This window comes from Cuculus canorus, chromosome 33 (assembly GCF_017976375.1).
Source record: "Cuculus canorus isolate bCucCan1 chromosome 33, bCucCan1.pri, whole genome shotgun sequence".
Taxonomy (NCBI): domain Eukaryota; kingdom Metazoa; phylum Chordata; class Aves; order Cuculiformes; family Cuculidae; genus Cuculus; species Cuculus canorus.
Genome location: NC_071433.1, coordinates 779,028 through 792,707, shown reverse-complemented (window position 1 = coordinate 792,707; position 13,680 = coordinate 779,028). Strand labels below are relative to the sequence as shown.

The 13,680-nt window shown below is 49.9% G+C and overlaps 1 protein-coding gene across 8 annotated transcripts; it reads right to left on the bottom strand.

Moving 5' to 3' along the window:
- Window positions 1-1,495: 1,495 nt before the first annotated feature.
- On the bottom strand, window positions 1,496-13,572 carry LOC104066261 (butyrophilin subfamily 3 member A3). 8 transcript variants are annotated; one of them, XM_054052326.1, is made up of 13 exons: window positions 13,438-13,572; window positions 12,557-12,631; window positions 11,670-11,717; window positions 11,445-11,567; window positions 9,638-9,736; window positions 9,152-9,178; window positions 7,509-7,535; window positions 6,121-6,147; window positions 5,655-5,681; window positions 4,528-4,554; window positions 3,746-3,766; window positions 3,597-3,623; window positions 1,498-2,537 (listed from the first exon to the last, which is right to left on the bottom strand). In XM_054052326.1, the coding sequence occupies exons 2-13, from the start codon at window positions 12,627-12,629 to the stop codon at window positions 2,023-2,025; spliced, it is 1,041 nt and encodes a 346-aa protein (XP_053908301.1). In that variant the 5' UTR covers window positions 12,630-12,631; window positions 13,438-13,572; the 3' UTR covers window positions 1,498-2,022. The 8 variants fall into 8 exon arrangements, with proteins under 8 accessions (XP_053908303.1, XP_053908302.1, XP_053908305.1 ...); XM_054052328.1 differs by lacking the exon at window positions 11,670-11,717 and having other exon boundaries at window positions 1,496-2,537; XM_054052324.1 differs by having other exon boundaries at window positions 1,502-2,537; window positions 11,445-11,717.
- Window positions 13,573-13,680: the final 108 nt, after the last annotated feature.

Here is a 13,680-nt window from a genome sequence, read left to right as displayed (position 1 = left end):
AATGAGAAAGAAAGAAAGGAATCATTTGGTGGGAAGAAGGTTGACTCAGAGAAACCTGGGCAGGAACCTGAGTCCCAAGGATAGGTCATGAAGATCTCATCAGCTCAGCAAGGGTTTCAGTGGCCTGAAGATAGGATTGGACACAAGGTGTTGTTCCTGTCCCACCTCCTCCAGGCAACACGGCTTGTACCACGTGGTCTGTATTCACCTTGAGCTGAAGGCCAAACTCCATCCTTTCCCATCAAGAAAGAAAATAAACGTATTTTGAAGGAAAAAAACCATTTGGAAAACCTTTCTTTGAATATTTGAGCTTATTGGAAGGTCCATGGTAGGAAAAAAAGACTGAAATGAGAGGCGGTGTCTTCTAAGGACCTGCTAAAATTTGATGGGGTCCAAGCTCACCTCAGTCTCTGCCTCACTGGGTGACCCTGACTGCCAGCCAAGCTCCATCAGAGATGTTCGGTTCCTCTTCCTCCATCAGAGATGTTCGGTTCCTCTTCCTCCACCAGAGATGTTCGGTTCCTCTTCCTCCATCAGAGATGTTCGGTTCCTCTTCCTCCACCAGAGATGTTCGGTTCCTCTTCCTCCATCAGAGATGTTCGATTCCTCTTCCTCCACCAGAGATGTTCGGTTCCTCTTCCTCCATCAGAGATGTTCGGTTCCTCTTCCTCCATCAGAGATGTTTGGTTCCTCTTCCTCCATCAGAGAGGTTCGATTCCTCTTCCTCCATCAGAGATGTTCGGTTCCTCTTCCTCCATCAGAGATGTTCGGTTCCTCTTCCTCCATCCGGACCAAGGAGAGAAACGTCATAAATTCATGGAGTGGTTTGTGTTTGAAGGGACCTCAAAGCCCATCTGATTCCAACATCATCCAACAGACATCTCCTGCTGGATGGTGTTGCTCCAATCTCCATCCAACCTGGCCTTCAACACCTCCAGGGATGGGGCAGCCACCACTTCTCTGGGCAACCTGGACCAGGGCCTCCCCACTCTCACAGGAGAACATCTTTTCCTGAGATCCCATCTCAATCTCCCCTCTTTCAGCTCAAACCCATTCCCCCTCATCCTATCCCTGGATCAAGAGCCCCTCCCCAGCTTCCCTGGAGCTCCTTTGCCTACTGGAATCTTCTCTAGGGTCTCCCCGCAGCCTTCTCTTCTCCAGGCTGAACAATCCCATCTCTCATGTCCTTCTACGTGAGGTCCTCCAGCCATCAGATCACCATTATTACCTCCTCTGGACTCTCTCCAACCCATCCCTCTACTTCCTGTGCTGCTCTTCTCCAGAAGAAACGACTTCTGGTGACGACTTCTGGACAAACGACTCCAGGTGACGTCTCACCGGAGCAGAGCAGAGGGGCAGAACCCCCTTCCCGTGCCCCTATCGGTCCTATTCCTTTGGATACAGCCCAGGATACGGTAGACGTTGCCTCACAGACTCTCACGGATTGGATACGTTCTCCACCCAAGAAATAAAGCGTGGACGTATTTCTATCTTTAAAATTCCTCTATTTGAAGGATTCCATCCAGAAGATGGGATGGAGAAGTCACCTTGGCAGGGTGACGTACATTGAATTATGAAGCTGGGTCTTGTACCTAAGTGGTCTGGAACAGAACCTTGGAGAACAAGGATTGGAGTCCCCATTTCTGGACGGGTTCCGAGAACACGTAGGAGGTGGCAGTTGGGGACACGGTTTAGTAGGCACGATGGGGTTGGGCTGACAATGGAACTGGATGAGCTCAGAGACCTTTTCCCATCTCAGTGATTCCATGTTTCGGTGATTCTATGAAGGTGGCCCTGCCCATGGTGTGGGGTTCGATCTGGATGACCTTTAAAGTCCCTTCCAACCCAAACTCTTGATTATGGCTTTAAAAGCTGATGATGTTTTTCCTGACTCTCCTCCACAATCCCTGTGATTCTCTGCACCATTGATTTATTCATCTCTTGGTGGAAGGTGTCCCTGCCCGTGCCAGAATTATTGGACCTCGGTGACATTTAAGGTCCCTTCCAACCCAACCCATGACCTCACAGCGAGGGGAATGCCTTCTCCATCACAGGGCGCACTCCCAACCATTTCCCATCAGCGCCCGGGCTGAAGAACGGATACAGCGTCCCAGAACGCTCCAAACTGAGACGTTTGAGCAAATATTTCTCTTCAGCATCAAAGAACGAGAGCTGGTTCAGCTCCAGGTCCAGGAAAACCCCCACCACGCTGCAGACTTTGTGGTACTTTATGTCCGTTCCACCGGTGAAACTGTACTCTCCCTTGGAGAACCACAAGCTGAAGGTGTTCTCCTTTGACAGTGGGTCCACGGTGACGGTTCTCAGCGTGTTCCTCATTTCCTCACCCAGCACACCCAGCCCCCACTCGGATTTGTTTCCCACTTCCACTTCCCAATAATGCTTCTTCCCTGAGAACCCTTCGGTAGCGAGGACCACTGCTTCTGGTGGGATCTCTGCCTGGCTGGAGGACCTGACTCTGTTCTTCTCCTTGACCATGAGGCTGGGATGTTTGCAGTTTTCATCCAGAGTGATGTTAACTGTGAAAGGGGACAAAAAAGAGAGAAAAATCCCCCAAACTCTGAGTTATTCCTGATTTTTTGGGAAAATCACAGAATCATGGAATGGTTTGTGTTGGAAGAGACCTCAAAGCCCATCCAGATCCAACCAATGGCCATGGGCAGGAACGCCTACCACTGGATTGGGCTGCTCCAAGCCCCATCCAAGCTGGCCTTGAACACCTCCAGGGATGGAGCAGCCACCACGGCTCTGGGCAGTCCGTGGGATTTTAGGAACACAAGGGACAGGTTCTGGAACGTACGTGGAGAAAGAGAGAGAAAGGTAACGGAGCTGGGGAAGGGTTTGGAGACATGGGGTTCTGGGAGTGTTTGAGGGACCTGGGGCTGTTGAGCCTGGAGAAGAAGAAGCTGAGGGGAGACCTCAGTGCTCTCTGCAGCTTCTGGGAAGGAGATTGTGCTGGTATTTTCTCCCAAGGAACAAAGGATGGGATGGGATGGGATGGGATGGGATGGGATGGGATGGGATGGGATGGGATGGGATGGGATGGAATGGTGTCAAGTTGCTCCAGGGGAGGTTTAGCCTGGATATTGGGGAATATTCCTTCACTGAAATAGTGGTGAAGCACTAGAAGAGGTCACCCAGGGAAGGTGTCCATGGAACATGCAGAAATGGCACTTTGGGATGTGGTTTAGTCGTGTCTGGAGATGATGTTTCAAGAGCAGGTTGGGTGGGGCTTGGAGCAACCTGATCCTGTAGGAGGTGTTCATGGCAGGGGGGATTGGAACAGGATAGGCTTTGAGGTCCCTTCCAACCCAAACCTCTCCGTGATTCCATAATTCTGTGATGGTGGTGGTTTAATGGGCACGGTGGTGTTGGGCTGGATGATCTTCGTGGTCTTCTCCAGCCTTAGTGATTCCATTCCTGGAGGTGTTCAAAGAACCTGTAGAGATGGCACTTGGGAACACGATTTAGTGGGCACGGTGGGCTTGGGCTGATGCTTGGGCTGGATGAGCTTGGAGGTCTTCTCCAGCCTCAATGATTCTATGAAGAACATGAGGTCCAAGCAAGGCTTGGCTTACCTGCATTGCTCCGCGCTCTACAGAACTCTGCAAGAAAAGGAAGGAACGGTTAAGATAATAACGCAGGACATCGTTATCCCTCGTGTCACTACCCTACGGGGTTGGAGGGGTGGAGATTTAATCCAATCCCTTCTCAGCTTTCCACTCACCCAGTTGTTGCCGGATCCTTTCTGAAAAGGAAAGAAAGTCGCATTTATCGACGCGCGTGGTGAGGTTCCTCCATAGGGTTTGTGCTAATAAAGAGCGTTTCCAGTGCTACATCGCTTCGTTACAATCCCTCGTAGGACTTGAGAAAGGATGGGACCTCAAAACTGAAGGAGTTGAGGGTGTCTAAACCCAAGTTGGGCACTGTGGAGAGTGCAGAGAAGAGGATGGCACAGCAGAAAGGAGCACCTCCCATCTGAGGACAGGCGGAGAGAGTTGGGGTTATTCAACCTGGAGAAGAGAAGGCTCCGAAGAGACCTTAGAGCAGCTTCCAGTAAGGAAAAGGGCTCCAGAAAAGCTGGAGAGAAGCTCTTGATTAGGGGAGTGCAGGGATAGGATGAGGTGGAACCGTTGTGAGATGAAGGAGAGGAGATTGAGATGAGATCTTCGGGAGAAATATTTTCCTATGAACGTGGTGAGGCTTTGGCCCAGGATTCCCAAGGAATTTGTGACTGACCCCTACCTGGAGATGTTCCAGGCCAGGTTGGATGAGGTTTGGAGCCACCTGATCCAGTGAGAAGTGTCCCTTCCCATGGCAGGGGGTGGAACTGGATGGGCTTTGAGGTCTCTTCCACCCCAAACTATTCCTCGATGCTACGATTCTCAATGCGGAAGAGATCGCAGCTCCGCAATAGCTCCTAAATGGTGGCTGTTGCCTCTTCCAAAACGCTCTTTCTGACCGCGCAACGGTGAAACCATTTTTAAGGCCCAAAGTTGAAATCCTTACCTATTTCAGCTAACATCTTCTGATTTGCTACAAAGGAACACAATAAATTTGAGTCAGGGGGAGAAAAAACCACTTGAATTCTACATTGAATTTGTATTTTGGGTTATTTTACGTAGGAAAATTAATGTATTTATCGTTGCAGAGTCATAGACAGGCTTGATAAGAGGGGGTTTTGGTCTTTAATAACGCGTTTTGTTCATTTCCGTGCTCATAAATTCCTAAAGATGAGTTGTGATGGGATAAATGAAGGGAAATACGAGAAGGAATCGGGGAGCGATGCAGAACAAAGTGATCCCGGGGATGTTTTGGGCTGAAAAATGGGAGATTGAGGTGAGATCTTAGGAAGAAATATATTCTTGTGAGGTTGGGGAGGCACTGGCAGAGGGTGCCCCAAGAAACTGAGGTTGTCCCATCCCTGGAAGTGTCCAAGTCCAGCTTGGATGCAGCTTGGAGCAACATGATCCAGTGATAGGTGTCCCTGCCTATGGCAGGACATTGGAACTGGGTGACCTTTAAGGTTCCTCCCAACTAACACCATCCTGTGATTCTACGACACCTCCATGACGTAGGGCTTCCCGTGGCGTTTCCCACCATGGAGATGCTCAGTGGTTTCCATTTGGACCGAAAATGACCCGAGGATCATGGGGAAAACAGCAGTGATGCGATCCCGCTCGCATCCCTCTCCCTCATTCCCATTCTCAGCATTAGAATCGAGGGAACCATCACCCCTTTGGGCCATCCCTGGAGAAAAGGGAGTTCTGGGAGAGGTCACCAGAGAAGTGGTGGCTGTCCCATGCCTGGAGATGTTGAAGGTCAGGATGGATGGGTCTATCAGCAACCTGATCCAGGGGAAGATGTCCCTGCTAAATACAGGGCTGTTAGATGAGATGACCTTCATTTTCCCTTCCAACCCAACGCATTCCATGATTCTATCATCCTACGATCGTTTTTTGGTTGGAATACGGGAGTTCATCATTACAAACGTGAAGGTCTCAAAGTATTTTCCAACGCTGGATTCCATAAAATACCGTGGTTTCGTTGGAATGGGCACCTGCAAAGCATCCTGCAGGGCATGATTGAAAGGGCAACACGTGTCGAACGCAAAGTAGGAAAAAAAAAGACGTTACCGTTCTCAAAGGTCTTCTGCTCCTCAGCTGGAAAACAAAGGTAAGAAATCAGGAGATAGCAAAGAACGTCCCCTTTTCAAGGCCAAACACCAAAAATACGACTAAATTTTGGTGTTAAGGGCTCCGTTCATTCAGGGAACTTGGGTACTCATCCCAGAATCTCATCCCAGACAAGGTGGAGGATGACTTGTCCTCTATGGGACAAGTCCTGTAGGTCCTTCTTGTCCTGTAGAACCTAAGATGATTGGCTGGGACTCAAGACGTTCAATCCTCTGGTTAAACCCTGGTGATGTTTGGGTTAATAATGCCGTAAATCATTAATTTAACTGAAGACTCAGCTTTAGGACAGGACGTAGTCAATATGGACCTTCTTTCATGGTTTGATAACTCTTTAAAGGGAGAAGATTCCTCCGAATTAAGGAGACTCCAAACCCCATTAAAAAAAGAAGTCAAAACACGCTCTTACTCAGTTCCTTCTTGAGTCGATCGATGTCTGAAAGAGATGAGGGTTAAAGAGTAAAACCCCATTTCCCACTCTTTTAATTTAAACACAAATACAATGCCTTTTCTACCCATTCCATCGAGTTTGGCGTTGCGCGAGCTGAGATGAAACGAAATAATCTGAACCTCATCTCCCGTACGAGGACAGGCTGAGAGAGTTTGGGTTGTTCAACCTGGAGAAGAGAAAGCTTAGGGGAGACCTTAGAGCAGCTTCCAGAACAGAAAGGGACTCCAGGAAAGCTGGAGAGGGGCTCTGGATCATCTTGGAGGTGTTGAAGGCCAGGCCGGTTGGGACTTGGAGCAACTTAATCCAATGGAAGGTGTCCCTGGCCATGGAAGGGTGTTGGAACTGGATGGACTTTAAGGTCCCTTGCAACCTAAACGATGCCATAATTCTATGACACCTTCATGACACAGGGATTCCCATGGAATCCAGCATGGTCGTTCCCACCATGGAGAGGCTCAGGCGTTTCCATTTGGGAAGAAAATGAGCCAGGGACCATAGGAGAAGCAGCAGTGATGGGATCCCCTTGCATCTCTTGCCCTCATTCCCGTTCTCGGCATTAGGATCAAGGGAACCATCAACCCCTTGGGCCATCCCTGCAGAAAACAGGAGGATGTCCAGAGAAATGATGGCTGTCCCATCCCTGGAGGCGTTCAAAGCCAGCTTGGATGGGGTTTTGAGAAACCTCATCCAGTAGGAGGTGCTCCTTTCCAGGGCAGTTGTCTGGATGGGCTTTGAGGTCCCTTCCAACCCAAACCATCCTATGATTCCATGATTTTATGATGATGATGATGGTTCAGTAGGCATAGTGGGTTTGGGCTGGTGGTCATCTTAGAGGTCTTTTCCAACCTAAATAATTCGATGAGATTAAGATCATAGAATCTTAGATTAAGAACCACAGATGAAGAACACATTTACTGACCCAAACCAACCAACACAACAATGTCCGAGCTCAAATACTGAAGCGAAACACAGAATCACGGAATCATTAAGGCTGGAAAAGACCTCTATAAGGTCACTCATTCCAACCATCAACCCAACCCCACTGTGTCTTCTAAACCACGTCCACAAGTGCCATTTCTAAATGTTCTTTGAACTCCTCCAAGGATGGGGCCTCCACCACCACCCTGGGTGACCTCTTCTAAATCCCACCCATAGATCAAACCCTTCCATGGAATCGGTCATCTTCACGAGCTTTTCAATTTAAAATGGTCGGTAGTGAGTCTTTAAACGTTATTTTGCCAAAGCACGACAGTCGCCACCCTTTCTTGACGTCAGCTTTTGCCTGGTTCTAAAGAACTGGAACCCTTTTTGGGTGGAAATCAATGAAAATAGGTGTTTGCACTCACCGTTTTGGATGCATCCTTGTGCGTTCGCTGTGAAAAGAGAATTATTTTGACATCCCGGATATTAATCATCGAGAATTTAACATTCTGTACCCCCCGGACTCAGCACTGGTGAGGCTGCACCTTGAATTTTAGACTTAGTTTTGGGGCCCTCACTACAAGAAAGGCATTGAGGTCCTGGAGGGTGTCCAGAGAAGGTCAATGAAGCTCATGAAGGGGCTGGAGAACGAGTCTTACGTGGAGCAGCTGAGGGACCTGGGGTTGTTTAATCTGGAGAAGAGGAGGCTGAGGGGAGATATCATCACTGTCCGCCTAAAAGGAGGTTGTAGAGAGGTGAGCGTTGGTGTCTTCTATCAAGTGATGGGTGATAGGATAAGGAATGGCCTCGAGCTGTGTCAGGGAAGGTTCAAATTGGACATCACGAGAAACATATTCACTGAAAGGATTCTCAGGCGCTGGCAGAGGCTCCTCAAGGAGGTGGTTGAGTCACTGGAGGTGTTTAAAAGACGGGTGGATGAAGCTCTTAGGGATTTGATTTAGTAGTGGGCAGTTACAGTCGGGCTCGGTGATGTCAAAGGTCTTTTCCAGCCTAAGGATTCTACGATTCGGCTTTAAAGCCCACCCAGAAGTGCTGAAGCCACGATGATTCGTATGTGGAGTTTTATGTCTGTATTCGCATCCAAATCGTGGGCTGATTTGGAGTGGAAGGAGTGTCAAAGCCCATCGCATTCCACCTCCCCGCCACGGTCAGGGATACCTTCCGCTAGATCAGGTTGCTCAAAGCCACATCGAAGCTGTCCTTCAACATCTCCAGGGATGGGGCAGCCTCACCGAAATTATTCATTGAAAGAGAAATCAAATCTTGGTTTTGTCCTCAAATGAAGCCAATTTGTTGGAACATTTGAAATCAAAAAGAAACCCCTGGAGATCAAACAAATTGCAGAACATCCAACCTCATGTTCTCCACTCTCTCAAACTCACAGCCCTTCCAGGATTGGAGGCCGTGTCCCACAGAGCCACAGACAGCTGGAAGAGGGTCTCTATAAGGGAGTGCAGGGATAGGACAAAGGGAATGTTCTTGAGATGGAAAAGGGGAGACTGAGGCGAGATCTTAGGGGTAAATATTTTCCTGTAAGGGTGGTGAGGCCCTGGCCCAGACTGCCCAGAGAATATCCACTGTAAACCTCCGCTGGGCAACTTGAGGCTATTTCATCCCATCCCTTCTTCCTTGGTAGAACATCTCAGCACCAGCCTCACCACAACCTCCTTTCCAAGAGCTGCCAGAGATCAACGAGGTCTCCCCTCAGCCTCCTCTTCTCCAGACTAAGCAGTCCCTCAGGTTCTCCCAGAACTCCCCGGGCTCCAAGACCCTTCCCCAGCTCTGTTCTCCTTCTCTTTCTTCTTCCACGCACATTCCAGAGTCCTAAAATCCCACAGATTGCCCAGAGAATCCGTGCCTGCCCCATCCCTGGAGGTGTTCAAGGGTAGATTGGATGGAGCTTTGAGCAACTCGATCCAGTGGGACGTGTCCATGGCCATTGGTTGGACCTGGGTGGGCTTTGAGGTCCCTTCCAACCCATCCCATGATTCTTTGATGCAACAGAGCATTAATATGATATTTTAATTACAGTATTAACACGACTTACTTTCCCGTATCATTGTCTTCTGGTTCTCTGGAAGAGACGGGCAGGGAGAAGGACAACGTTATCTCACTTTCTGGTAGGTTTTTAGACGAAACTTTCCCTGTTTCTTGCTGTGTTCGTTAAAAAATAGGTTATAAACTGCTAAAATTCACGAGTGGGTACTCGAAGGTCCACGAACATCTCAGTTATTCTCCAGACCTGCTTAATTTCCATGAATTTACTGATTTGCAACAATAATTTCACTATAGGAACGTCTCAACTCATGTCGGAAAACGCGGTTGTAGAGCTTTATACCCCAAAATGTTGGAGGAGTAAAGAGAGGCTTAAAAATGAACATGCGAAGCAAGAAGAAATGCCTTAAAAGCTACACTTGAGGAACATCAAGGGTGGTTCCTCATAACCCTTTGCCTTCCTCCGCTGTGATTCCGGCCACGGTGGTGCCGGATCGCAGGAAGAAGTCATTGCTTACGTGTTAAGAGCAGAACTTACTTCGGAGCTGATAAATGGCGGTGATAACCAAGAAGATGCTCAAGAAGAGGAGGACGACAAACGCTGGGAGCCAAGGGGAGGTGACAGGGAAGAAGGCATCTGCAAATCAATCCAGATGGGCAGGTTATGACTTTCTTGGAAGTCTATCAACTCTATACTTCAATTGCATGGAAGAAAAGAACTTGAGATCACCATTTCATCCCTAAACACTGGGAGGAGGAGGAGGAGGAGTTCGTTGAGGCATCTGCATCCCTTGACCAGAGCACCATCAGTGGTCTGTGTAGACCACTGCGTGGGATGTTACGGCAATGGAAACGGGAGCGAAAGAAAAATGAGAGAGAAAGATGGAGAGATGTCTGGAAGACAAGGCTGGTGAGGAGCAGTTGAGGGACCTGGGGCTGTTCAGGTTGAAGGGAGACCTCATCGCTCTCTACAAACGCCTCAGAGGAGGTTGTGGTGAGGTGGGTGCTGGCTTCTTCTCCCACCGAACAAATGATAGGATGACAGGAAACGGCCTCGAGTTGCACCAGCAGAGCTTTAGGTTCAATATCAGGGAAGAGTCCTTCAAGGAAGGAATATCCAGCACTGGAAGAGGCTGCCCAGCGCAGTGGTGGAGTCACCAACCCAGGAGGGGTTCAAAGGATGCGTAGAGGTGGCATTTTGGACCATGGTGGTGGAGTTGGGCTGATGGTTGGGCTGGATGATCTTCTCCAACCTTCACAATCCTATTATTTTATGAAAGGTGGAACAGCTGTTGTCCCTCCTCACAAGACAGACAAAGCACCACCACCTCGCACCCACGGAGGGGTGGGTTTATTATGGATATCAGAAAATCATAGGATCATGGAATGGTTTGGGTTGGAAGGGACCTCAAAGCCCATTGAGTTCCACCTACCTGTCATGGGCAGGGATGCCTCCCACTGGATCAGGGAGCTCCGAGCCCCATCCAACGTGGCCCTCAACAGCTCCAGGTATGGGGCAGCCACCACTTCCCTGGGCAAGCCGGGCCAGGTCCTCCCCACCCTCACAGGGGAGCATTTCTTCCTAAGATCTCATCTCCATCTCTCCTCTTTCAGCTCAAAATCTTTCCCCCTTGTCCTATCCCTGCTCTTTTTGACCAAGAGCCCCTCTCCAGCTATCCTGGAGCCAAGTTCTCTACTGGAAGCTCCTTTAAGGTGTCCCCACAGTTCTCTAGGCTGAAAAAACCCCAGATCTTTCAGCCTGTGTTTCGATCATCTCCATGGCCTCCTTTGGATTTGCTCCAACAGCTCTCTGTCCTTCCTGTGCCGAGGACTCCAGAACTGGACAAGAGGCTCCGGATGGGGTCCCACCAGAGCAGAGGGGCTGAATCCCCTCCCTCACCCTACTGGTTCCACTGCTTTGGGTGCAGCCCAGAACACAGTTGGCTTTCTGGGGTGCAAGCACCCACTGTTGGCTCATATGGAGCTTCTCAGCCTCCAGCACTCCAAGTACTTCTCCTTACGGGCTGCTCCTAACCTGTTCTCCGTGTATTTGTGCTTGGGATTGCTCTAACTTGGGTGCAGGACCTTGGCCTTGCTGAACCTCTTGAGTTTCACGTAGTCCCACCTCTCCAGCCTGTCTAGGTCCTCCTGAATGACAAATATGCTGACAACAGTTTGGACTTCACCATGGGAACGAGTGGTGGTTGAGGGCAGAGACCAAGGAGCCGCACAGAAGAAAACTAATTACCCTACTCCACCATGAATTTGAGTTCCTGGGACAATTCGCCCTCTATCCCACCCCACTATCATCCCTCCCTGTCACTAGGACACAAGTTCCTACTCACCCGCGATGACCACTGAAGACTCGGTTGATGTTCTCAGCAGTTTATCAATTATTTTGCAGGATGCAGAGTTTCCAGCTCCTGGTTTGAGAAGAACGGAGCTGCTGGCGGTCGCGGTTGTGGTGCCTGTGGTAAGAGGAGTCGCAGTGATATTGTCTCCTCTCCCATCCGTCCACAACACCTGGACTTCAGAAAGCAACCTCTCTGAGAAACATTTGAGTCGGATACCATCGTTCTCATAACCGTCCAAGACAAGCAACGGATCGTGGCGACCACCTGCGAAGAGAGAGTCAAAGGGGTCCTCTCTGCTTGGAAAGTTCAAGGGAGAAGAAGGTTGGAAGAATATATTGAGGGGCTGGAGGGCATCTGGAGAAGGGAAACGGGGCTGGGGAAGGGGCTGGAGCACAGGGGTTTTTGGAAGGGATCTCAAAGCCCATCCAAAGCCCATCTCAAAGCCCAGTTCCAACCCCCCTGACATGAACAGGGACACATTCCACTGGATCAAAGCTCCATCCAACCTGACCTTGAACATCTCCAGGGAGGGGGCATCCACAGCTTCTCTGGGCACCCTCTTCCAGAGGGAAAGACCTTATTATGATGTGTGAAGGGTGTTGAGGCACCGCAAGTCCACATTGCGGGCTCACGTGGAGCTTCTCATCCACCAGCTCCCCAAGGCCTTCTCCTCAGGGCTACTCCCAACTCGTTCTCCATATATTTATTCTTGGGATTGCCAAGACTCGGGTGCAGGACCTGGAATTTGGCCTTGTGGAACCTCACACGTTTGGCCCAGCCCCACCTCTCCAGCCTGCCCAGGTCCCTCTTGATGCCATCCCTGTGTCCGGACCACACGACACAGCTCAGTGTAGTCAGCAAATGTGCTGAGAGTGCTGTCAATCCCACTGTCCATGTCTGTGACAACGATGTTCAATGGCAATTGTCCCAATCCCAACCCCTATGGAACACCACTTGTCACCGATCTCCACATTGAACCATGGACCACAACTCTTTGACTGCGATCTACCGTTCAATTCCTTATCTACTCCGTGGTCCGCCAGTAAAATCCCTCTCTCTCCAATTTATGGACCAGGATGTCATGGAGGACAGTGTGGAATTACCTGCAGTGGGATGGGGAGTAGATACCAACGCCGAGACGAAGGTGACTGCTGGCAGCTGGACCCACAGCCCCATACCTACGTGGAGAACAAAACCCTGTGTTGAATGCAAAATAAATGACACGGGATGCAGCATAGCTGAGTTACATCATTCCCAGATCATGGAATGGTTTGGGTCGGAAGGGATATGAAAACCTATCCAGTTCCAACCCCCTACCACTGGCAAGGACACCTCCCAATGGATTGGGGGCTCCAAGCCCCACCTAACCCAGTCCTGAACACCTCAAGGGATGGGACATCCACAACTTCTCTGCGCAACGTCTCTCAGCCAGTTCTAGTATGAGAGGTGCTCCAACCCCCAAGTCATCTCCGTGGCCTCCTCAGGACTCGCTCCAACACATACACGTCTTTCCCATGCTGAAGACTCCAGGACTCCACGTGGGGTCTTACAAGAGTGGAGCAGAGGGGCAGCCTCATCCTGCTGGTCCCACCACTTTGGAAGCGGTCCAGGACACAGTTGGCTTTCTGTGCTCTGTGTGTGTCTCTTTTTGTCAGCTCAAGTTGAGCTTCTCTTCCAACATCACCCATAGTCCTTCTCTTCAGGGCTGCTCTCAATCCATTCTCCACCCAAGGTGCTTTCTACCCACAAATTCCAATCCTACTTGACCTCAAAGCAAAAGCACAGCTTGGGGATAGATGGACAGAGGGGGACACGGTGGGTTAACTCTCTCCCAAGCAGCCATTCATGAGGCAGGAGCTCCACAAAGACCACTCCCAGATCCTTCAGGACAGCATCTACGCGACAAAGGCGGCTAAGAAGACACTAAGATCTCATCCCTACAGAAGCAACCAAAGAAACGCATGCGACAGAGAGAAAGACAAACCTGGATCTCCAGAAGTGTGACTGAACCTCAGAGAAACCCATGTGCAGGAGCTCTGCGGTCGTTGCAAAGCTCAGAAGGCAGCTGCGACCTTTGGACTCTGTCACAGCCCTGACCATAAACCCATCCCTGTCGTTCCCAAAGGTCAACTACGAAACCCTGAACTTCAGAGCAGAGAGAGTGAGAGAAAACAACGCCAAGAGAAGGCGGGGATCGATATTTGTGGTCAAACAGTCTCTGATAAGT

Coding starts and splice junctions, on each gene's coding strand:
- LOC104066261 (XM_054052324.1), bottom strand. CDS start 12,629: ATGGGGCTGTGGGTCCAGCTGCCAGCAGTCACCTTCGTCTCGGCGTTG. Junction 11,718..12,556: donor TACTCCCCATCCCACTGCAG/GTAATTCCACAC, acceptor CTCTCTTCGCAG/GTGGTCGCCACGATCCGTTG. Junction 4,555..5,654: donor GCAGAAGACCTTTGAGAACG/GTAACGTCTTTT, acceptor GTTCCTTTGTAG/CAAATCAGAAGATGTTAGCT.